Source organism: Dasypus novemcinctus, chromosome 9 (genome assembly GCF_030445035.2).
Source record: "Dasypus novemcinctus isolate mDasNov1 chromosome 9, mDasNov1.1.hap2, whole genome shotgun sequence".
Taxonomy (NCBI): Eukaryota; Metazoa; Chordata; class Mammalia; order Cingulata; family Dasypodidae; genus Dasypus; species Dasypus novemcinctus.
Window position 1 is genome coordinate 91,787,058 of NC_080681.1, and position 26,491 is coordinate 91,813,548.

At 41.9% G+C, this 26,491-nt stretch overlaps 1 protein-coding gene across 6 annotated transcripts in view; it reads right to left on the reverse strand.

Annotated features, from left to right (window-relative positions):
* CCDC30 (coiled-coil domain containing 30) overlaps window positions 1-26,491 on the reverse strand; it is a 283,097-nt gene that overhangs the window by 106,234 nt on the left and 150,372 nt on the right. For 3 of the 6 annotated variants that reach the window (XM_071217504.1, XM_058303775.2, XM_058303776.2), the window contains one exon: window positions 15,670-15,839. The exons of the other annotated variants lie outside the window; for them this stretch is intronic. In XM_071217504.1, coding sequence (XP_071073605.1) covers window positions 15,670-15,839 — 170 coding nt within the window. The remainder of the gene's footprint in view (window positions 1-15,669; window positions 15,840-26,491) is intronic. 6 annotated transcript variants of the gene reach the window in all.

The window sequence follows — 26,491 nt, forward strand, 5'->3', positions numbered from 1 at the left end:
GCTGGACCTAATAGACATATACAGATCATTACACCCAAATACAGTAGGACATAAATTTTTCTCAGGTGCACATGGATCATTCTCCAAGATAGACCATATGCTAGGCCACAAGAAAGGCTCAATGATTCAGAAAGATTGAAATCATACAAAATAATATCTCTGACAACAGTGGAGTGAAGCTGGAAATCTGCAAGAGCCAGAGGCCCAGATTTCACACCAAGATATGGAAATTAAACAGCACACTCTTAGAAAAACAGTGGGTCAAAGAGGAAATCTCAAAAGAAATTAATAACTACCTTGAAAATAATGAAAATGATAACACAACATACCAGAACTTATGGGATGCAGCAAAAGCAGTACTGAGAGGAAAATTTATAGCCATAAATTCATACATCAAAAAAGTAGAAAGAGCAAAAATTGAAGAACTAACTGCATATTTGGAGGAATTAGTAAAAAAAAAAAAACAAGAAAGTAACCCCACAGGAAGAAGAAAGAAATAACAAAGATAAGAGCAGAACTAAGTGAAATAGAAAATAAGAAAGCACTTGAAAAGGTAAACAAAACCAAGAGATGGTTCTTTGAGAAGATCAATAAAATTGAGAAACCCTTAGCTAGACTAACAAAGAAAAAAAGAGAGAAGATGCAAATACACAAAATAAGAAATGAGAAAGGAGATATCAACACTGACCCCACAGAAATAAAGACTATCATAAGAGGATACTCTGAAAAACTATATTCCAACAAAAATGACAATTCAGAGGAAATGGACAAATTCCTAGAAACACATAAGCAGCCTATATTGATGAAAGAAGAAATTGACGATCTCAACAAACCAATCACAAGTAAAGAGATAGATTCAGTCATTAAAAACCTCCCAACTAAGAAGAGCCCAGGGCCAGAAAGCTTCACAGGTGAATTCTACAAAACATTCCAGAAAGAACTAATGCCAGTCTTTCTGAAACTCTTCCAAGAAATCAAAACAGAAGGAACATTACCTAACCCATTCATTCTATGATGCCAACATTACCCTAGTACCAAAGCCAAACAAAGACACCACAAGAAAGGAAAATTACAGACCAATTTCTCTAATGAACCTAGATGCAAAAATCCTTAACAAAATACTTGCTAACCATATCCAACAACACATTAAATGAATTATACACCATGACCAAGTGGGATTCATTCTGGGTATGCAAGATGGTTCAACATAAGAAAATCAATCAATGTAAAACACCATATAAACATATTGAAGGGGGAAAAATCACATGATTGTATTTATAGATGCAGAAAAAGCATTTGACAAAATACAGCACCCTTTCTTGATAAAAACAATCTAAGATCAGTAACAAGACAAGGATGCCCACTATCACCTCTTCTATTTAACATTGTCTTAGAAGTACTTGCTTGAGCACTGAGGCAATAACCAGATATAAAAGGCATTCAATTGGAAAGGAAGAAGTCAAAATTTCATTATTTGCAGATGACATGATCCTATACATAGAAAACCCTGAGAGGTCTACAACAAAGCTTCTAGAACTCATAAATGAGTTTAGTAAAGTCGCAGGTTATAAGATCAATGCACAAAAATCAGTAGCATTTACACCAATAATGAGGAAATCAAGAAACAAATACCATTTATAATAATCAATTAAAAAATCAAATATCTAGGAATAAATTTAACTAAAAATGTAAAATACTTATACACAGAGAACTAAACAACACTGTTCAAGGAAATCAAAGAAGACCTAAATACATGGAAGAATATTCCCTGTTAATAGTAGGAAGAATAAATATTAAGATGTCTATCCTACCAAAACTGATCTACACATTCAATGCAATCCCAATAAAAATCATTCTTTCATGAACTAGAAAAACTAGCTATGAAACTTATTTGGAAAGGAAAGAGGCCTCAAATAGCCAAAGACATATTGAAAAAGAAAAACGAATTTGGAGGAATCACACTACCTGACTTCAAAACATACTACAAAGCTACAGTAGTGAAAACAGCATGGTATTGGCACAGGAGAGACACACAGTCCAATGGAACTGAATTGAGAGTTCTGATATAGATCCTCATATATATAGTCATATAATATTTGATAAAGGCACCAAACCCTCTCAACTGGGAGAGAATGGCCTATACAACAAATGGTGCCTGGAGAACTGGATATCCATATGTAAAAGAATGAAAGAGGATTACCAACTCACACCTTACACAAAAATCAACTCAAGATGGATCAAAGACCTAAATATAAGAGCCAAGACGATAAAAACTTTGGAAAGCAGTGTAGGGAAGCATCTACAGGACCTTGTAATAGGAAATGACTTCATGAACTTCGCACCAAAAGCACGAGCAGCAAAAGAACAAATAGATAAATGGGACTTCCTCAAAATTAAAGCCTTCTGCACCTCAAAAGAGCTTGTCAAGAAAGTGAAAAGAGAGCCTACACAATGGGAGAAAATATTTGGTAACCATATATCTGATAGGAGACATATAACCTGCATATATAAAGAACTCCTATATTTCGAAAATAAAAAGACAAACAACCCATTTTAAAAATGGGGAAAAGATTTAAACAGACACTTCTCCAAAGAAGAAATACAAATGGCTAAAAATCACATGAAAAAATGCTCCAAATCTCCAGCTTTCAGGGAAATGCAAATAAGATTGGCAGCTATGAGAAAAACAGAAGACTACAAATGCTGGAGCGGATGTGGAGGAATGGAAACACTCATACACTGCTGGTGGGAATGCAGAAGGATCCAGTCATTCTGGAGGACAGTTTGGCAGTTTCTCAAAAAACTAGCTATAGGTTTGCCATATGACCCAGCAATTCCACTGCTGGGTATATACCCAGTAGAAATGAAAACAAGGATACAAACCATTATATGCACACCAATGTTCATAGCAGAATTGTTCGCTATTGCCAAAAGTTGTAATCAACCCAAATGCCCATCAACAAATGAATGGATAAATAAAATGTGGTATATACATACAATGGAATACTACTCAGCTATAAGAACGAATACACTACGAACACATGTGACAACATGGATGAATCTTGAGAACCTTATGTTGAGTGAAGCCACCCAGGCATTGAAGGACAAATACTACATGATCTCAATGATATGAAATAAGTAAACCAAGCTGCCTCAGAGAGCTAGAGACTGGATGATAGGCTTAAAGGAAATTGGGGGGTAGAGGAAGGATGTAAGCTGACACCTACATGGGTGAAATCTATGATAAGCTGGAGGTAAGTATTTGTACAAGAAAGGGATAAAATGGGGGCATAGGGTTACTTGGGTGAGGCTTTTCAGGCTTGAGGGGGGCTAGGGATGGGAGGATGGGTAATATTGCCCAAGAAATTGGGGGGAGGGTGGGGGAACATACAAACATAGGAGATTGTCAGATATATGGTTGAGAGTATAATGCTGAGAAAACTTTTTCAAAAATATAATAAGGAAGGTTACCTGTTTAAGGTGCTTAAAGGAGATAATCTGACAAAGGACAGGCTTCTAGGAAGTGTGTGAGTGCTCATTTTGCCATAGTGGGTTATATCATTGCATAGAGACCCATATAATGAGAGTGAACGTATACCCACATCCTGGGGAGGACTGATGTTTTCAAATAGAGGGAATTGTATCTCTTGAGAGAAATGGTGGCTCCCAATGCATTAGGGCAGTTGAGCATGTCAAGCCCTCAACACTGTTGCAAGTATCTCTGAACATGGTCCTTCAAGCAATGAAGACTTGACTGTCACTGTGGGCCCTGAGGGGAGGGGGAAAGAGGTATTGAATAGATGGAATCAATGTAACTGTGAGTGCAATAGAAGTGTTCCACAAGATTACACAAGGATGGATAGAAGACATGTTAAAAATACACCAAAAAATGTATAGGGGCCGATAGGCTAAAATGTAAATCATAAATTAAAACTTAAGATAACTAAAAATTTAGAGAATTGTATAGTCTAAAATATAAACCACAATGTAAACCCAAATGTTACCTTGTTTGAAAGCTATTGTCTCAATAACAGTACATAAGTTTCAGTAAATATAGTATGAACATGTAAAAAGATTATTGCTGTGGAAGGGAAAAGGATTTTATGTTAGATATGTGGGATTACTGTATATTGTATATATGAATTACTGTGATCTAAAGCTTTTGGAAAGATAAGCTTAATAATTAGGAAAAAATGAAAAAGAAAGGACGTAGACACTGAGGAAAAGATGAAAGAAGTTGCCTTGCCAATTTGCATACAGGGCAACACTTATTGCAGTGATGGAAGGCAAAACATCAAAAACAAAGCTTTTTAATTTTTTAATTTTTTGATACCCCAATTTATTTTTACCTTAATTTTTCTAAATTAATATGTATTCTATATCTCACCTTTAAACTCATCACTATATTCCATTTTACTATTAATGGAATCTGGCAATATATTGGGCTTCATTTTTCAAGAAGTTTTGAATCACAGAGAGGTTCAACAATGGCAGCGGAGGAATACTGGTGTGGGATGTTATCGAAAGGGGACAAATGGTTGGCAGGGAGTTCTCCAGGGCATATATCCAGGGTACATAAAAATGTTTGGATATTTTCATAGTGGTTACAATTAAAAACAACTGAGGGAGTGCTGAGTTCCTAGCCAGGGGAGCACTATCACAGTCCCTAAAGGAACAGCAACAATCCCCTAAGTGTAACGGCAAAGACCAAAAAAGAAGGAAGGTCCAACAATGAGCCCCTGATACTAATGAGTATGCTTGTAAGCCTGAGCACCTGAAATAAGAACAAGGCCTAGAGCTGTAGGGTGCCTAAGAGTTACCTCCTGAGAGCCTCCGTGTTGCTCAAATGTGGCCAGTCTCAAAGCCAAACTCAGCATGTAAATGCATTGCCTTCCCCCCAGCGTGGGACATGACTCCCGGGGATGAGCCTCCCTGGTGCCAAGGGATTACTACCAAGTACCAACTGATGATGTAACTAGAAAACAACCTTGAATAAAAGGGTCAACTCGGACCAGCAGAATATCTCAGTCTACATATAATACCAGGAGTTAAAAATGCTTTTTGACCTGAACAAAAGGGGCAGGAAAGGACAAATGAGTTTATATGGCTATGGGTCTCCAAATAGAGCTGGGAGGTTATCAGAGGGGTTGCCCTTATGCATACCTCAGCAGAGTCCCAGAGACAGATAAAATAAATACAACCCCAGGTGTTGGTTCTTCTGAGGGCTACAGCGACCCACAGGTTCTATGGTTATGGCAGATGGAGTTCAGTGCCATGCCAGTTGGCCCTACTTTGGAGTTTGTGTTTCTGTGTGATGGAGCTGGACTCAGGTGTGATCTTTGTCCACAAGCCTCTCCTGTTACTTTTACCACAACTGTAGTTGGTGCTGGGGTTTAGTATATACCCAGGGGACCTGAATCTCTGGACTGACCATGTGATAGTCAGGCCCTGAGCCTCAATAGACTTGTAACTCCTACACTCTGGTTTATTGGACTTACCCCACTCAGCTAACATGGAGTTGAAGAAGGTCAACCACCACACCAGGGAGCCAAGAGGGCCTACAACTGAAAGCAGGAGAATTGCATCCAGCATTCATGTGGAATCTAAGCCCCCTCTTGATATAGATGTGGAGTGGACACAACCATTCCAAGGTCCACAGGATGGAGGAATAGAGTATAGATTAGAGTGGACTTACTGATATTCTATTCATGAACTATTGTGACTAGTAATTGAAGAAAATGTGGCATTGGTATGGAGAAAATGGCCATGGTGGCTGCTGGGCGTAGGGAGTGGGAGGAAGAGATGTGATGTAGAGGCATTTTCGGGGGTTGGAATTGTCCTGGGTTGTGCTGCAGGGACAGTTACTGGACATTGTATGTCCTCCCATGGCCCACTGAGTGGACTGGGGGAGAGTGTGGGCTATGGTGTGGACCATTGACCATGAGGTGCAGCGGTGTTCAGAGATGTATTCTCCAACAACAATGAATATTTCATGATGATGGAGGAGGTTGTTGTTATGGGGGGAGGAGTGGAGTGAGGGGGGTGGGGGGTATATGGGGACCTCATATTTTTTAATGTAACATTAAAAAAATAAATAAAGACAAAAAAAAGAGGAAAAATAAATAAATAAAATAATAGAACATCAGAGGATCCAGAAATAGATCCCCCAGAAATATGCCAACTCATTTTTCCAAAGGCGGAAAAGCAACTCAATAGAGGAAAGAACACCTTTTCAAGAAACAGTGCTAGAGTAATTAGATATTAATAGGCAAAAAATGAAGCTCAACCAAAGTCTCATACCTTATGCAAAAATTCATTGAAAATGAGTCATGGACTTAAACGTAAAGCATAAAACTATACAACTTTTAGGAAAAACTCAGAGAAAATCTTCAAGATATCGGTTTAATCAATGAATTCTAAGATATGACACCAAAAGCATGATCAATAAAAGGAGAAAATTGATATTTCACCATAATTAAAAACTTTTCTTCCATGAAAACCTTATTAAGGTGATTAAAAGACAAGCTACAGACTGGGAGAAAATATTTTCAAACCATATATCTGACAAAAGACTAGTATCTGGAATATATAAAGAACTCTTAAGACTCAACAGTGAAAAAGCAAACAATCCTATTAGAACAGGGGCAAAAGACATGAAGAGGCATTTTACCACAGAAGATAAACATATAGCAAGTAAATACATGAAAATATGCTCAACATTATTAGCCATTAGGGAAAAGCAAATTAAAATCATGAGATAATACTATGTACCTATGAGAATTGCTAAAATTAAAAAGTGACAATACCAATGTTGAGTAGGATGCAGAGAAACTCTATTGCCTACACATTACTACTGGGAATGTAAAAATGGTGCAGCTACTCTGGAAAAGAAGTTGGCAATTAAAATAAAAACTAAACATGCAACTACCATGTGACCCAGCAACTATATTCCTGGGGATTTGAAATGAAACTTATGCTCACATAAAAACCTGTAAAGGAATACTTATCACAGCTTTATTTATAATAGCAAAACCCTGAAAATAACTCAGATGTCCTTCAATGGGTGAATGATTAAACAAACTGTGGTATATACAAACTGTAGAATACAACTCACAATAAAAAGGACCAACTACTGAGGCATGCAACAACCCAGACAAAACTCCAGATAATCATTCTGAGTGAAAAATAAAAGCCAATCACAATGGGTTACATACTGTATAATTCTATTTATACAACATATTTGAAATGAAAAAAATATAGAAGTAGAGAAAAGGCTAGTGGTGGTTGCCATGGGTTAGGGAACTGAGTGTGACTATAAAAGGACAACATGAAGGATCCTTGAGGTGATGGAAGTTTTCTGTACCTCAACAGTACCAATATCAATATCATGGTTGTGATATTATACTACAGTTTTGTAGGATATTACCATTCGGGAAATTGGGTAAAGGGTAAATGGGATCTATATATTATTTCTTACAAATGCATATGAATCCATAGTTACTTCAAAATGAGAAGTTTACTTTTAAAAATGTAAAAACCTATGAATGGTCATTTAATTTTAATACCTATGAAGATGCTTGACTTGTTATATTTAGATGTGTGAATGACTTTATAAATAGTAAACTTAACCAGACCAATTTAATTTCCCTCTGTAACTGTGTAGTGGCCATGTAGATACAGAAGACAGAAGTAGACTTCATTATGTTTCTACAGTTTAAAGATAAGATTTAAATAGTCCTTTTTTCATGTCCATGAGAGTTCTCATAAAGCTACATTCAAAGTAGGGCAGTCAATGAATCTCACTGACTTGGAGGGAATGATGAGCAGTGCTCTTCAGGGCACAATCCTGGACTAATGACATTTTGCATCTTCATCAATGGTCTAGTTAAATGAACTGCGTTCACATTCATTTATTAATTATGGATAACTAATAATACCTTGGAATATGAGAATTTAATTTATAGTGATCTTTATATATTAGGATAAAGATCCCTTAAAATAAATACAGCAAAAAAGAATGAGCTTTATCCTTTCAAAAAAGAAAATCTCTACACTTAGAAATCAAAGGTAGCTTGAAAAGATTTTAAAAAGCAATTATAGGGAAGCAGACTTAGCCCAGTGGTTAGGGCGTCCGGCTACCACATGGGAGGTCTGCGGTTCAAATCCGGGGCCTCCTTGACCCGTGTGGAGTTGGCCCACACGCAGTGCTGATGCGTGCAGAGTGCCGTGCCATGCAGGGGTGTACCCCACATAGGGGAACCCCACGTGCAAGGAGTGCGCCCCATAAGGAGAGCCGCCCAGTGTGAAAGAAAGTGCAGCATGCCCAGGAATGGCGCCGCACACATGGAGAGCTCACACAATAAGATAACACAACAACAACAACAAAAAGAAACACAGATTCCCGTGCCACTGACAACAACAGAAGCGGACAAAGAAGCAGCAGCAAATAGACACAGAGAACAGACAACTGGGGGTGGGGGGGAGGTGAGAGAAATAAATAAATAAATAAAATCTTAAAAAAAAAAGCAATATATACTGTATAGGAGGAAAAGTTGTGTGTGCAAAAGTGGACTACCAGCCAAAAATATCATGGAGCTGAGAACATGTCCTACAGCCAACATACCTTAGGGATAGTAAAACTCACTATGACTCTCAAATTTCTCCTCTCTTAAAATTTATATAAAAAAGTCTCTGTTACCTAGTTCTGATGGGAGCTCACTCTACCTGTTATTTTCATAACATTCTATAATTTTGCAATTGTCACCAATCTTTACTTGGTAGGAGGTATCCAGGTAGCATCCCTATCCTCTTTTTCTAGTTGCCTAGATACTTAGCGGTCTTTAAGAGACTGCAGAGATTCAAGAAAGAGAGTGTAACATACTAAAAGTCTTGGGTTCCAGTGCTGGATTTTTTACCTACTATATATATATTGCTTCACAAGGTACAATTTCTTGAAGACTTTGTCTATTCATTTGTAAAATGGCCTTTCTTACTCAAGATACTTGGAATCTTATGGAGTAAAATGCAAAAAAGTTTTGAAAACCTGTAAGTACAAGGTATCATTAAAACAAACTAAAGAATAGGCTAGCAATGGAACTCTTTTTCCAGAAAAGGAAGGAAAAGATTAATGAATTCATTCATCAAATATTTTATTAATTATCAATTATATCCTAAGAACTGTTCTACAAGCTAAGGATTCAAGGGTGATCAAGGAAGCCAAAGTCCTTACCATCATAGAGCATAAATCTAGAGGGAGAATAGGAGGCCAAAAACAAGCAAGTAAACAAATAATGTGATTATAGACTGTGATAAGTCACAAACAATGTGACATGGTGAAGAGTATTTGGAGAGCAGGAGTTAGGATTTCTCTAGACATGAGAAGGTGATAAGGAATTAGCCACATGAAAAGCTGTGGAGGAGCATTCTGGGCAGAGGAAGTTTTTCAGTGCAAAGATCCTAAAATAGGAAAGTGCTTTAAGGGTTGGAGGATCTGAAAGGCAGCATGTTGAGTAAAGGAGAGAATAGTATAATGATGAAATTGGCTAGGTAGGCAGAGCCAAGTTTTGGAGGGCCTCATAGGTCATGGTAAGGGTTTAGATTTTATTTTAAGTGCAATTGAGAGGGTATAAGAGGGGGAGTAATATTATTCGATTTGCATTTCTAAAAGATACTCTGACTGCTCCTTGGAGAATGGACTAGAATGGAGGTATGGAAGCAGGGAGGCCAATTGGAAAGATACTGGTGAGTGATAAAAGTGTCTTGGAGTAGGGGAGTAGCACTGAGGATGTAGAGGAAATAAACATATTCAGTATTTATATTTTCATGTTAGACCTGACAAGATGTATTGATGGTTTAGAAGTGGGGAAAAATCAAGGTGACTCCTAGATTTTGGCTTGATCAACTGTGTGAATGGAAGGGCTATTCATAGAATGGACTGGATTAGAGAAGGAACACTTTGAAGGAGGAGGAAAATAAATAGGTAGCCGGTGCAGTGGATAGAAATTCACTGTCAAATTGAACTGGAAATTCAAGAAACTTCTACATTTATAAAATAATTCTTGATAAAAGTAGCAAGGAAACAACAAGAAGGTGAATGAGAATTGTTAGAAGGAATAAAGCTCATTAAGGTGTAAAGTTAAGGAAAGCTCCGAGCTGTTCTGGCCCATGTTTCCTAGCAAAACAAGCACAGGCTGAGATCAGCTGGGCTCTGTAAGTTTGGGGCTGTCATTGGAAGTCCAATGACAGTAGAGGTAGGGAGAGAATTCCATTCATTCAAATATTTTTTTTGAGTACCTACTATGTGTCAGGCATTGTTCTAAACACTGGAAACATAGTCCAGAACAAGACAGACTGGGCTTCATTCTTTTTCCCACTCCACCCCCATGTTACGCATAAAGAAGGGAAGCCCTAAGCAATTCCCAAGCACTGTAAAGCTTACTTTTCTAAAAACTGAGCTAGAACCCAAGTGTTCTAGCACTTGTCCTTGGGATATTTGTGGCTATGTTCTCTCCAAAGCTGAAAAACTTGTTAATGTCTTCTAACTCAGATTCAGGAGACCTGGATACTACTCCAAGTCCTACCAGTAACTTCCTATGGATGTGACCATGGGTTAGTTATTTCATTTCTCTTGGTTTCAGAGACCTCATCTGTGAAAAGAGAAGACTTAGCTAAATACCAGTGGTTTTCAAACTTACTTTAGCTGTGGACCTTTCTTGAAGTAAAATCTTACACAGAGCCCCATACATTAAACAGATAAAAGTGGAGCTTCTCTGGCTGAAATGTGAGTGCAGGGCTCACACTCCCACTGATTTGTCTTTCCTCATCTCCCAAGGTAGTTTCTGAGCCCTCTCTTCAGAACTCCTAAAGTTTTGGAGAGTAGAAGTTCGAAAATTACTGGGTTAGAAGATCCCTGCTGGTCCTTCCTATTCTAAGATCCCATTATTCTATAAACGAAGCACTATAAGCAAGAGAAAAACAAGACACAGTCCATTACCTTAAAGGGACTTAAAATCTAGTGGAAGATATGTACTACAAGAATAAGTCAATTTGGTTTATTGAGCATCTTCTGTGTGCACAGGACCATTTCATGTGTGCTGTACCATTTCTACTTTTCAGTTGAAGACTTTGGTTCATTGCTTACTGGTGTCTTCTTCACCCCAAGTCCTGCCCATCATGCTGAAAGATGTCAAGGTTCATATAGATCACTCTTCAAGGCCTTGGCATCACACTTTCTCAGTCTCCTTATCTCCAATTATCCCTTCAGCTCTCCTCCTTTGCTAACTACTTGCATGACCACACCATAGATTGTTTCATCATCTGCAACTGCTTCACTTCTTCAATACTAAAATTAGATATCACAATTCCAGATTTCTTTGTACATAATTTGTTCTCAGTGTAATCATAAATACTTAAATTCCTTGTCCCTTTTTTCCCTCTCTCTCCACTAGCTCCTTTTATTTGCTTCTTTATCGCATGTAGAGTCTAGAATTCATTATTTCAATCACTGTTTAAATAAAACATTTAACTTTATTGCCACATTAATCTTTCATTGTACTTGTGGCAAAAACTCAACTCTAGATAAATCCAACTGCCGTGATTATACTAAGACTAATGAATGTTGCTAAAGAATATCACATATTCTCAAAGATGAATACCAAATAAATTCAGGGTCTCCAGTCTTAACTGGGCCATCAACACTACCTGCTCTCCGCAGTCAGCTTTCTCTTCTGTTCTCTATAATGACTATTTCAAATACCTTTCACTTTCTTAATATTCTGATACTGTTATTTCCTATCTCACTCTTAGCAGATGACTTTGCTTCCTACTTCAGGGAAGATACAAAAAGCCCTTTGACTTCATCTGAATTAAAAGGTGACCTGCACCTTTATCCAAACTCCATTTTCTTCCTCCTGTTGCAATGGACAAGGCAGTCCACCTTCTAGCTAATCCCTTTTCTGTTACTCTGAATCCTTACCCTATCAATGTTGGAATTCTTTTTCATCAGCCTTTATTATTTTATTTTTATTTTTTTTCAAATTCTACTGAATTTATTCCTTTTTTTAAAAATATTACATTCAAAAAATATGAGGTCCCCATTCACCCCCACCGCCCCCACCCCACCACTCCCCCCACAGTAACACTCTCCCCCATCATCATGACACATCCATTGCATCTGGTGAGTACATCTCTGGGCATCGCTGTACCCTATGGCCTGTGGTCCACACCATAGCCCACACTCTCCCACGTTCCATCCAGTGGGTCATGGGGGGACATACAATGTCTGGCAATTGTCCCTGGAGCACCACCCAGGACAACTCCAAGTCCCGAAAATGCCTCCACATCTCATCTCTTCCTCCCATTCCCCGCACCCAGCAGCCACCATGGCCACTTTTTCCACACCAATGCCACATTTTCTCGATTATTAACCACAATAGTTCATGAATAGAATATCATTAAGTCCACTCTAATCCTTACTGTATTCCTCCTTCCTGTGGACCTTGTCATCAGCCTTTAAATACACACAAATTTCTTCTTCCTTCAGCTCCATTCTCTTCTTCCCTTCACAAATAAACTTTTGGGGAAAGATTCTTTATATTTACTGTTTCACTTCCTCATCTCCCACTCCTCAGTTCATTCCCATTCAGAATTCCATGGGATGGTATATAGAAAGCAATCTGTTTTCCTCCCTTCATTGGAACTACTCTTTTTTTATTGCTAAATTCAGTAGTCGCTTTTTATTCATTATTTTACTTCACTTCTTAGAAGTACTTAACACTATTGACCATTCCTTTCTTCTTGAAACACTCTAATCTGGCTTCTGTAACACTCACTGTTCTGTTTTCTCTTCTTCTCTGGCTGATTCTATTCAGTTACTTTGGGAGTGGGTACTCTTTTTATCTCTTATATTTAGTTAGGTTTTCCTTAGGTTTTTGCCTTCAGATGCTTTTATCAAGCAATATATAAGGCTACCTCTTTCATTTACATGATTTGCTACCATTTATTTGTTGATGGCTCCCAAATTTATCTCCAGCTCAGGCCTCTCTCCTAAGCTCCTAACTCATAAATCCAACAGTCTAACTGAATATGTCCACTTGGACATTCCAAAGACACTTCAGAGTTAATGTGTTAAAGCTGAATTAATTTCCCTCCTCCCTTAAAACCTACGTGCCCTAACTTAGTGAATGACACCATTACACCAGAAACTTACATGTCAATTTCTTATACCCAACCCCCTGCCTACCATCCTCTCTTCCTCATTTCCTACACTCATCAATCCCTAAATCATGTTGATTCTCCCTCCTCTCAATTTCATCCACTTTTCTCCATCCCCACATATACCATCTTCTCTCTTGTACTAGCGATCTATCTTCCCTACAGCAGGCAGAGTGATTTTTTTCAAAAGCACAAATCTGCTTTTGTCTATCCCAAGCTACTCAAGCCTGCAATTGTCTTTTTTTTTTTTTTTAAGATTTATTTATTTTATTTAATTTCCCCCCCCCCCCCTCCCCCGGTTGTCTGTTCTCTGTGTCTATTTGCTGTGTCTTGTTTCCTTGTCCGCTTCTGTTGTCGTCAGCAGCATGGGAAGTGTGGGCGGCGCCATTCCTGGGCAGGCTGCACTTTCTTTCGCGCTGGGCGGCTCTCCTTATGGGTGCACTCCTTGCGCGTGGGGCTCCCCTACGCGGGGGACACCCCTGTGTGGCAGGGCACTCCTTGCACACATCAGCACTGCACATGGGCCAGCTGCACACGGGTCAAGGAGGCCCAGGGTTTGAACCGTGGACCTCCCATGCGGTAGACGGACGCCCTAACCACTGGGCCAAGTCCGTTTCCCGTGCAATTGCTTTCTATTGCCCAGACTTCCTAAAACAGATGTTCATCCAGCCTCTGCCTGCCTCTTTATTCTCATCATCTCTTCCTCATTTCCTCTCTTCACACTCTATGCTGCATCGAGATAACTTTTAGTTCCTCAAACAAATCAGGCTTTCTCTTGCAAATTTCACATCCTCCTCCCCTGAAAACTGTCCCTCATCTTTTTGCCTGGCACTGATTACTCATATCCTCAAGACTTAATTTAACATGTCACTTCTTTTAAGAATATTTTCTGGTTCAATAGTCTGGGTTAAGGCCCCTGCTTTGTATTCACATAGTATCCAGTAAAGCCTGTCTATCTTCCTGTCAGACTATATGAACTATAAGGGCACAAACTGCATCTTAATTTGTATCCTCAGTATCTACCTACAGTACCTGACACATGGTAGATACACAATTTATTGTTGAATGTGGTTGTTATGGACCTGAAGTAAGTGAAGGCTGTGAAGTGGGGCAGAGAAGATAAATAAGCAGGGAAACAGTATGAGAAGAGGAGCGAGGGAAACATGCAGCAGCTACATAGACTTCTCACAGTCCCAGCTGTGGGATGTGATTTGGACCAAGTTATGTTAACAGGTGGCAGCAAGAAACTCCTTTTAGAGAAGCCCAATATCCTTCTCATGGCAAGGTTCACCATCCCCCAGATGAATTGAGGCCACAGCCTTGCTCTTTGTGACAAGTATCCCTGCCAATTACCCCAAGTCAGTTGGGTGGATTTTTGTCAGTTTTAATTATTAATGTCAACTCCTCTCATTGACCATTTTCATCTTCTTTGCCACTCTCTCGATCCAGGCCACTATCTTTTCATTTGTGGCTCATATTTGGATTAACTAATCTATCTTTCCTCTCCAACCTATGTAATATGGAGATATTAGAACAATTTCCCTCAAAAATCTCATAATTCACTGTTCTAGCAATCAAGAATCAAGAACTAGAGTTATTTTTCCCACAGCAAGCCTAAATGCTGTGACCTAGAGCTTCTTGGACAGTTGTTCTTGTAACCCACCATCTCTCTAATATGTTTTCCCACTTCTGCAACTACGTTTCATGATTGTGAATCATGGACTCAGTACTTACCCTAAACTTAGAAGGCAACTTTTAAGAGGGTGTGAAACTCAGGGGCCCCAAACTGGCAAACAATTTTCTTCTATATTAGAACTTTTACAAGTTATAACATTTGTTATACCTAGACATATTTTCCCCAATTTAGATGACTGTATCCTTTTAGCATAGTATATAAGTAAAATAGACATCTCTTATTTACTTTTGATTATCTAGGCAAAAGCCTAGAACTAGATAATTTGATCGTATCTATTAGTTTCTGTGAAAGATATTTTTTTGTGTGTGAAAAAGAATAATGACTGTGTAAAAGTTTTTTTAACCAAAAAAGAAGATTCTTAAAATGTAATTATAAGATACACTGTTAAATAAAAACAGTAAAAAACTAAACTCCTCTATAAAATATAGTCTTAATTATGTAAAAAATATATATGTATGTATACATAAAAAGAAAAGAAATAAAAACTAGGAGGTTAACATCTCCCAGTATTGGGGATTATAGATTATTATAATCTCCTTATACTGTTCCATGCTTTCCTAATTTTCTATAAAAAGCATATTTATTTTAAAAAGCAGAAAAAAGTTTTAAAATGTATGATATATCAAAAAATAAACTCTTTGAGGCATGCTAATAATTTTCCACTCACATCATTTGGAAATTAATGGCAAATTCTTATAATGATCAAGCCAAAAAATGTACCCGCAAAATAACTAATGTGATAGGGGATTTTCTCAATTTACCAGCAGTCCTCTCTCTCTTCCTTCGGGCTCTGATTCTCTACTTCCAAAACTGGTTCTTTGGACACAAGATCTTTACAGATATTTTCACTTGTAATTAAATTAGCTGCTGCAGTTTTCCCCTCTACAGTAAAATGATCTAATTGTTCAAATTCTTGAGAAAGCTTCAAGACCTGTAAAGTTAAGTGAAAAAAAATCAATATCCCATTTTTCATCTTCTTATGTAGAGCTATGAAAAAGTTTAAATAATTACTGGCTTAAACAAAAAAAATGACATCCTAATTTAAAGATGCTTAAATAATTAAATGCTGAAATAAGTATTGGCTTAAACAATACAAATTGCCATCCTAATTTAAGTCTTCTTCCAATTTAATCTAATACTTTGCAGTTGTTTTATAGCTTAATCCATTTTACCTGGGCATAAGGGTTCTTAGGGCCACATTAAAAAAAGAAAGATATTTTTGGTTTCTGGGGTTGTCTTCTCAGAGTGATCTTTAGGGTTTTGTTCTATCTTTTAACAAGCAAAAAGATGTGATCTATAGTGCTTTAGATTATTGCCAAATATTTTTATTCTTAAATTTTAAGTATACTCCATGAATTCATAAAAGCAATAATGTATTGCTACAATAAAACATTAGAAAGAATATTAGATGTACATTATAGAGAACAAATTTCTTCCAATCTGACCCTATTTGTTTGGAAACACTTGAACTTGTATAGGCTCCAAGAGTATCATAATGGCTCTCAAATTTTAGTGTATATAAGTATCACCTGGAGAGTTTATTTAAAATGCAGTGTCTAGTTCACCCTTTTCCCAAGATTCTGAATCAGTGGTCTGGGGTAGAAAATGGAAATCTGTACCTTAAATAAGTATCCCAGTAATTCTGATGCAAGTGGATGCAAGTCACTGCTCTGTTGTGTGATTTGGCAAAATATTGTTCAGGTTTTTGTTTTATTTTGTTTTTGAGAGAGAGAGAAAGGCAAAGGGAGAGGGAGAGAAGGGACAGATTCTGAAGATTTCCTTTCCTTACAAAAAGTTTATTTTTTATATCTTCACATAAAATAAAAGAACACTTCCTGAAGAAAATATAAAATGTGCAAGGAGGGATAGTTCTAAGGATGGAAGATGGATTTCCATGAAAGTATTGTGCTAAGGAGACAATATCCTGCCTGACTCCCATTTCTCAGACTCTCTGAAACTGTAGTTCTTATAGTAACTATTTTTGATTCTTGGGGCACAATAGATTTAATTCTAAAGATCAATTTAAGTTTACTTTAAGAGATCCCTTCATGTGCTTTCCTAGGTCTTCTCAATTCTTTGAAGAGGAAATACAGCATGTGATAAGGACTATAATCTCAGAGTAGTTGAAGGAAGGAATTGGAGTGATCCAGAGATCCATCTTGAACTGGGCATTAGGAAGGTATGGATAGGTGAAGAAGAGAATATAGCACATTTAAGTATGAGAAGCAATATTTTCAAAGGCACTAATGTAGAACTGAATATAAATTATTTGTGGAGAAGTGAAGAAACTGATATTACTGGAACAGAGTTTATAAAATGAAGAGCTGAGGAAATAAGGTGAGATTGGTGGAGAGGGGTAAGATTATGAAGGGCCTTGAAAAAGGAATTTTTCTAAGGAGGCTGAATTAGTTTTGCAAGCAGAAAAAAAGGGCAAAATGTTGATTTTCATGGTAATTGTAAAAATATAAATATTACATAAATAATAAAAGTTAGTTTTTTTAAATACTTTTTTTCCTGATTTTTTTTATTGATTTTGTAAAAATATTACATTAAAAAAAATTATATGAAGTCCCATTCAACCCCACCACCCCCACCCCACCACACCCCCCCCCCCCCAGCAACACTCACTCCCTTCATCATGACACATCCATTGCATTTGGTAAGTACATCTCTGGGCATCTCTGCACCTCATGGTCAATGGTCCACATCATGGCCCATACTCTCCCACATTCCATCCAGTGGGCCCTGGGAGGATTTACAATGTCCGGTGATTGCCCCTGAAGCACCATCCAGGGCAACTCCAAGTCCCAAAGGCGCCTCCACATCTCATTTCTTCCTGCCATTCCCCATATCCATCAGCCACCATGTCCACTTTTCCCATTCCAATGCCACCTTTTCTCTGTGGGCCTTGGATTGGTTGTGTCTGTTGCACCTCTATGTCAGGAGGAGGCTCAGATTCCACATGGATACTGGATGCAATCCTCCTGCTTTCAGTTGTAGGCACTCTAGGCTCCATGGTGTGGTGGTTGTCCTTCTTCAACTCCATCTTAGCTGAGTGAGGTGAGTCCAATAAATCAGATTGTAGGAGCTGGAGTCTGTTGACGCTCAGGGCCTGGCTATCCTATTGTCAGTCCAGAGATTCAAATCCCCTAAATATATCTTAAACACCAACACCAACTACAATTCCAGTAAAGTAGGATGAAAGTCTTATGAAAAGAGATCCCATCTGAGTCCAGTTCCATCACGCAGAAACACCACCTCCAAAGAAGGGCCGTCTGACATGGCAGTGAACCCCATCTGCCATGACCATAGAACCCGTGGGTCTCTTTAGCCCTCAAAGGAACCAACACCTGGGGATTGCATCCACTCCATCTGTCTCCCAGACTCTGCTCAGCTGTGCACAGGGGCAATCCTTCTGACAGCCTCCAGACTCTTTTTTAGAGACTTGTAGCCATATAAACTCATTTCTGCTTTCCATTTCCCCCTTACATTAGGTCAAACAGCATTTTAAAGTCATGTTATTATATGTAGACAGGGATATTCTGCTGATCCACATTGAACCTTTAATTCCAGGTCATTTTCTAGTTGCATCTTCAGCTGGTATTTGGTAGTGATCCCTCGGTGCCAGGGAGGCTCATCCCCGGGTGTCATGTCCCACGCTGGGGGGAAAGCACTGCATCTACATGCTGAGTTTGGCTTCGAGACTGGCCACATTTGAGTATCATGAAGGCTGTCAGGAGGAAATTCCCAGGCACAGTGCTGCTCTAGGCCTTGTTCTTATTTCAGGCATATAGGCTCACAAGCATAGTCATTACTATCATGCTCTCCCTGTTGGACCCTCATTCCTTCCTGGTCCTTACTGTTGCACCTGGGGGATTGCCGCTGTTTCCCTAGGGACCACGACAGAGCACCTCCAGCCAGGAACTCAGTACCCCCCCAGCTGCAGTTTTTAATTGTTGCCACTATGAGTATATCCAAACATTACCATGCACCCTGGACATATGCCCCGTACAGCTCCCTGTCAGCCATATATCACCTGTCAATAGTATCCTATACCAGTATTCCTCTGCTGCCATTGTTGAACCACTCTGTGATCCAAAACTTCCTGAAAATTGAAGCCCAATATAATGTCAGGTTCCCTTACTAGTAAGATGGCATATAGTGATGGGTTTAAAGGTTAGATATAGAATACGTGTTGACTTGGAAAAATTCTACACCCTATCTTTTTCTTTTTTTTTTTTTTCCCCCTAATTATTGAACTTCTCTTCACAAGGGCCCTAGTCCACAGTAATTCATATATACAATATACAGTACTCCCCCACATCTACCATTAACCCTTTTCCCTTCCACAGCGATATTCTTATAACTTATTCATATCATATTTACTTAAAGTGATTTACAGACTCTGAGACAATAGCGTTCAAACAAGGTGACATCCATGCTTACATTGTGTTCCATACTTTAGGATATACAGTTTTCTAAATTTTTAGTTATCCTATGTTTTACATTGTGGTTTACTTTATTAGTCTGCCGTCCCCTATATGTTTATGGTGTAATATTACATGTTTTATATCCATCCTTGTGTACTCTCGTGAAACTCCTCTCTTACCCCACATTTACTTCGGTTCCACACATTTAACATCCATTTTCCCATCCCCTTGGTGCCCACAGCGACAGCCAACCTCCATTTCCCGAGGAGCCCCGTCCAGAGATACTTGCAACAGTGTTCAGGGCCTAACTTGCTCAACTACCCCAATGCCCTGGGAGCCACCCTTTCTCTCGAGAGATACAGTTCCCTCTATCTGATGGCATTAGTCCTCCCCAGGATGTGGGTCCACCCCCACTCTCATTACTTGGGTCTCTACCCAATGGTACCACCCACTCTGGCAAAATGAGCATTCAGACATTCCCCAGGAGCCCGTCTCGCATCCGACCATCCCCTCCGAGCATCCTAAACAGGCAACCCTCTTAATTATATTTTGATACGATTTTCTCAGCATTTTACTCTCGACCAACACCTGACACTCTCCTATGTTCGTATGCTACCCCTTCCTCCCCCCACTTTTGGGCAATATTACCCATCTGCCCAGCCCCAGCCCCCCTCAAACCCGCAAAGCCCCACCCAAAGGCAACCCCTTACCCCATTTTATCTCTTCTTTGTGTTCATACTTACCACCAGCTCATCATAAATTCCACCCCTGCAGACGTCGGCTCACATCCTTCCTCCACCCCCCGATTTCCTGTATGCCTATTGTTCAGTCTCTAGCTCTCTGAGGCAGTTTTCTTATTTCATATCATTGAGTTCATGTAGTATTTGTCCTTCAATGCCTGGGTTGCTTCACTCAACATAAGGTTCTCAAGATTCATCCATGTTATCACGTGTGTTTGTAGTGTATTTGTTCTTACAGACGAGTAGTATTCCATTGTGTGTATATACCACATTTTATTGATCCACTCATCTGTTGATGGGCATTTGGGTTGATTCCAACTTTTGGCGATAGTGAACAATGCTGCTATGAACATTGGTGTGCATATATCGGTTTGTGTCCTTGTTTTCAGTTCTGCTGGGTCATATGGCAAATCTATGGTTAGTTTTTTGAGAAACCGCCAAACTGTCCTCCAGAATGGTTGGATCCTTCTGCATTCCCACCAGCAGTGGATGAGTGTTCCCCTTTCTTCACATCCTCTCCAGCATTTGTATTCTTCTGTTTTTTTCATAGCTGCCAATCTTATGGGAGTAAGATGGTATCTCATTGTAGTTTTGATTTGCATTTCCCTGATACCTAGAGATTTGGAGCATTTTTTCATGTGCTTTTTAGCCATTTGTATTTCTTCTTTGGAGAAGTGTCTGTTTAAATCTTTTTCCCATTTTTAAAATGGGTTGTTTATCTTTTTATTTTCAAGATATAGGAGTTCTTTATATATGCAAGTTATAAGTTTCTTATCAGATATATGGTTGCCAAATATTTTCTCCCACTGTGTTGGCTTCCTTTTTACTTTCTTGACAAACTCCTTTGAGGTGCAGAAGGATTTAATTTTGAGGAAGTCCCATTTATCTATTAGTTCTTTTCCTGCTCGTGCTTTTGGTGTGATATTCATGAATCCATTTCCTATTACAAGGTCCTGTAGATGTTTCCCTACACTGCTTTCCAAGGTTTTTATGGTCTTTGCTCTTATATTTAGGTCTTTGATCCATCTTGAGTTGATCTTTGTATAAGGTGTGAGATGGTAATCCTCTTTCATTCTTCTACATATGGCTATCCAGTTCTCCAGGCACCATTTGTTGAATAGGCCACTCTCTCCCAGTTGAGAGGGTTTGAAGGCTTTATCGAATACTATATGGCTATATATGTGAGGTTCTATATCTGAGCTTTCAATTCGATTCCATTGGTCTGTGTTTCTCTCCTTATGCCAATACCATGCTGTTTTCACTACTGTAGCTTTGTAGTATGTTTTGAAGTCAGGTAGTGTGATTCCTCCAATTTCGTTTTTCTTTTTCAGTATGTCTTTGGCTATTTGGGGTCTCTTTCCTTTCCAAATAAATTTCATAGTTAGTTTTTCTAGTTCCTTAAAGAAGGCTGTGTTGATTTTTATTGGGATTGCATTGAAGGTGTAGATCAGTTTTGGTAGGATAGACATCTTAATAATATTCAGTCTTCCTATCCATGAACAAGGAATATTCTTCCATTTATTTAGGTCTTCTTTGATTTCCTTGAATAGTCTTGTATAGTTCTCGGTGTATAAGTTTTTTACCTCTTTAGTTAAATTTATTCCTAAGTATTTGATTTTTTTATTTACTATTTTGAATGGTACTGGTTTCTTGATTTCCTCCTGATCTTGCTTGTGGGATAGCCTCCTCCTCAGTAGGGGCCAGCCCTGGCAGAAGGTGGACGCGTAACCTGGAGCCAGTGGTCAAGGGAAGGGCTGGTATGGGCGCAAGCCCTCAGCCCGCCCAGGCCCACTATGAGGCAGCCGGTACGGATGCCACGTCCTCGGACCGTTGGTATGCGGCGCTTCAAAGCCCGCCCAGTCATCTAGGCTACACCCACTGTTCCCGCCAAAAGGCAACATCCGGACGGCTCCCCCACTCCCCCTTCCCCCTCCTCTTCCTGCCTCCCCTCGCTGTGACGCCATTCCCACCCCTTCCCGTACCCCCCCTCCTGGCAGTTCCGTGTTGCTCCTTACCAATCCTCATCGAAAGTCTCCCCAGCACACCTTATACGGCATCCCAGCAAGAACTCTGCCCGCCCCTCCGCCACAGCCCTATATAATCTCTGTACATTCCCGAATAAACGACTCTGTTACAGCTCCACAAGGGTGTCTCCTCTCCTTCGTCCCCGCCGCCCTCCACACCTTGCACGCCTCTGCCGGAGACTCGGCCAAGTCTCCCGCTTCGCCCTCGCCTCCGGGAAGAGTCGCCTGGCCCACGGCCGCCCGTCCCTCGGCCAGGCTCAGACAGCCGCTGCCACAACTGGTGCCCCATGTGAGGAATCTTCGCCCTCGCGCAGTGGTCCAGCCCAGAGTCCGCTCTTCCGGACGCCTCTCCACTTCCCCTCTCCATTCGCCTGCAAGGTAAGGGCCCCTCCTTCGCCGCCCCCAATCTGGGGCCGCCTCTCCTCGCCCTTCGCTGCCCCCATCCCAGGGCCGCCTCTCCCCACACACCCAATTCAGAGAGCCTCACTTTCATGACTCCTATGCCCCAGCTTGTTTCTCCCCCACCTGTTCTACTACACAATTCCCCGTTATCCCTTCGTGTTTCCGGCATTGTTGTCTGTATAATCGTCCCTCTAATCGGCGCTTGGTGTCTTGCTGAACTCGCTCCCTCGGATTGGTCCTGTCACCAAAGAGTATTGTTCTTTGCTCTCCTCGCCTCTCTTAGCCTTGTAGTCTCGGCCCTCCTAGCCTTTTTCACCCTCTAGGGCAATATCATGGGCAACCGGCTATCTGCCCGGCAAGCGCCTCAGGTCCGCGCCTTGGCGGGACTTTTAGATACTCACTGCCGTAAGGTCTCCGTTCGACAACTGCAAGTTTATTGGGACCTTCTCTTGCCTTTTAACCCATGGCTCTCCACTTGCCACCTCTGGGACCCTATCACGTATGATCACTTAATCGATCGGGTCGCCTCCGCCATGGAGCATGAAGGGAAGCGGTTCCCTCCCGGCATGCTGCCCACCCTAATAACCATTCGCTCCTGCCTACAGGGCTCTCGTCCCCCAGATAGGGGCCCAAGTAATCGAAGGAGGCCCTATCGGCCCAAGCGGCCAAGGAGGACAATGATTTTGACTCAGACCCCCCTTCAGATACAGAGTCTCTAGTCGAGCAACTTAACAATGCGCTCGAACTCCACCCGCCTAGACAAGACAACACGAGACCTCATCAAGATGGCGCACTTCCTCCTTCTCCTTCGGCCGAAAAGGGCGCCAAAAAGGAGAACTACCCCGACCATGATGTCACTTCCCCACCACACCCCCAGGCGTGCGCACTCTACCCCTCCCTTTCTGAGGGCGGGGTCTGTCCGCCATCTTACGCCTCCACCGCGCCCTCCGCACCGCCATCTTGTGATCGCTGGGATCACTCACAAGCCCCAGCAGCAAGTCAATGGACCGGGCCCCCTCACTCTGCACCCACGCCCTCCCCCCGTTTTCAGCTTGCCTCCAATATCCCTCCCTCTCGCGGGCCTCCCTCTCTCAGCTGTTTTCCCTTGAATATTGTCCCTACCGCTAATCGCCCCTACGACTGGTACCCAATCGATTCTGAAACAGTTAAGCAGCTCCGGAAAGCTGTCAGGGAGGACGGATTGGGTAGTCCCTATGCCATCTAGCTCATGCAGGACATCGGCATGGACCTCTGTCTCCCCCAAGATTGGACCTCCCTCGCCCGGGCCATATTAAACCCCGGGCAATTTGTCGATTGGCGTGCCCACTTCCAAGCAGAGGCAGAAAGGCAAATCTCTCAGAACGCAGCCACGGGAATCCTCCACCCTCCTGATGCCTACACGGGTACGGGTGACTTTGTCCAGGCGACCGCTTACCAGCGGGTCCCGGCTGACTTCTGGCCAATTCTTCGAGACGTCGCCTTGCAAGCCTTCCGCAACTGTTCGGCTAGCAAACCCGAAAAGTTTGCAAAGTTAACCCAAGGCCGGAATGAGCCATTTGCCACCTTTGTCTCAAGGGTCGAGGACACCTGCTCCCGCAAGTTTCATGACCCCCATCCCAAGCGGCATTGGCCCAAATAAAGTTCTCAATCCTCCACAGGCACAACCCTCCTCTCCGCCCTGCTCTGCCTCGCCCTCTCCTTTGCCCGGCACCTCTCTCACAACTGTCTCCCCTAGCTCGCTCCCATAACCCCAAGCTTCGCCTACCCCCTACTCGGTATTCCAGCCCTCTCATCAACCTAATCAAAGCCTCGTACACCTCTCTGAACACCTCCCACCCCGACCTCACTGCGAGCTGCTGGCTTTGTCTCTCCCCCTCTCTTCCTCTGTACGAGCCTGTTGCCACTAACCTCACTTTCAGTGAATCCTCTGAACAGAATCCAGCCAAATGCAACTGGAACACCTCCTCTGTCCCCTTAACCTTTCAATCAGTTTCTTCCACAGGGTGCTGCATTCATTCTCGCCAAAGTTCCCATCCCCCCCTAAAAGCTTGCTCCAACTACTCCTCTCCCGGCGCTTCCGCCAAATTCTTAATCCCCCATAACACCTCCCAATGGCTTTGCACATCCACAAGATTAACCCCCTGCCTCAACGTCGTCACCCTCAATGCCACCAATGAAACCTGTCTGCTCATTCTTCTCGCCCCTCGAGTCCTTTTCCATCCTAACGAAGAGTTCTTCTCCCGCTTGCAGAGTCAAAATCTCCCAATTCACCTGCAAAAAAGAGAGTCCATCACTGTCCTCACTGTTGCTACCCTTCTAGGTCTCGCCGGAGCAGGCACAGGAATCGCCGCCCTCGCCACGCAATCCTCTTCTCTTTCCTTCCTCAGGCAAGCTGTCGATGAAGACATCGCCCATCTCCAAACAGCCATCTCCCATCTTAAAAACTCTCTTAACTCCCTTTCCGAGGTAGTCCTCCAGAACCGCCGGGGCCTTGACCACCTTCTCCTCAAGGAGGGAGGCCTCTGTGCCGCCCTTGGGGAAGAATGCTGCATTTACGCTAACTCTACAGGTCTTGCAGAGGACAGTCTAAGAAAGGTCCGAGAAGGATTAGAGCGACGCCAAAGAGAGCGCGAAGCAGCTAACTACTTTTCTGGAGTCTTTCATACCCTCCTTCCGTACCTCCTCCCCTTTCTGGGTCCACTAATCATAATCATCCTAGCCCTCACTATAGGTCCCTGGGCCGTCAGAAAAATCATCCAGCTCGCCAAGGACCAAGCAAATGCAGTCTTCACATCCTACGTGCGCGTCCAGTACCAGCGACTCGCTACAGAAGACGGCCCCCCTGCCCAGCCCCGTCCCACTCGTCCGAAGAGAAGAACTAAAACCTCCCACTGTCCTGACATCCAGACAACCGCCATATGACTTCAGAACTGTCTGCTGTCCCCCAGCCGCCAAGCTCAATAACGTCATACTTTTTGCCTTACTTGTTTTCATCCAGAGACTCTCACCACCCTCCAACTGAGCCCAATCAACTGTCCATCTACCCCCCCTCCCCACACAGTCCCTACCCGACTCTTCCCTATACCCTTCCCCCCCCTCTCTCCGCCCTACCCTGCCCCTTCCTTTATAGGGGGAGCCACCAGTTCTTTTAATTAAAAAACCAGGGGGAAATGTGGGATAGCCTCCTCCTCAGTAGGGGCCAGCCCTGTCAGAAGGTAGACGCGTAACCTGGAGCCAGTGGTCAAGGGAAGGGCTGGTACGGGCGCAAGCCCTCAGCCCGCCCAGGCCCACTACGAGGCGGCCGGTACGGATGCCACATCCTCGGACCGTTGGTACGCGGCGCTTCAAAGCCCGCCCAGTCATCTAGGCTACACCCACTGTTCCCGCCAAAAGGCAATATCCGGACGGCTCCCCCACTCCCCCTTCCCCCTCCTCTTCCCGCCTCCCCTCGCTGTGACGCCATTCCCGCCCCTTCCCGTACCCCCCTCCTGGCAGTTCCGTGTTGCTCCTTACCAATCCTCATCGAAAGTCTCCCCAGCACGCCTTATACGGCATCCCAGCAAGAACTCTGCCCGCCCCTCCGCCACAGCCCTATATAATCTCTGTACATTCCCGAATAAACGGCTCTGTTACAGCTCCACAAGGGTGTCTCCTCTCCTTCGTCCCCGCCGCCCTCCACACCTTGCACGCCTCCGCCGGAGACTCGGCCAAGTCTCCCGCCTCGCCCTCGCCTCCGGGAAGAGTCACCTGGCCCACGGCCGCCCGTCCCTCGGCCAGGCTCAGACCGCCGCTGCCACATTGCTCATTATTGGTGTACAGAAATGCTACCGATTTTTGTGCATTGGTCTTATAACCTGCGACTTTACTAAACTCATTTATGAGTTCTAGAAGCTTCGTTATAGATCTCTCAGGGTTTTCTATGTATAGGATCATGTCATCTGCAAATAGTGAAATTTTGACTTCTTCCTTTCCGATTTGAATGCCTTT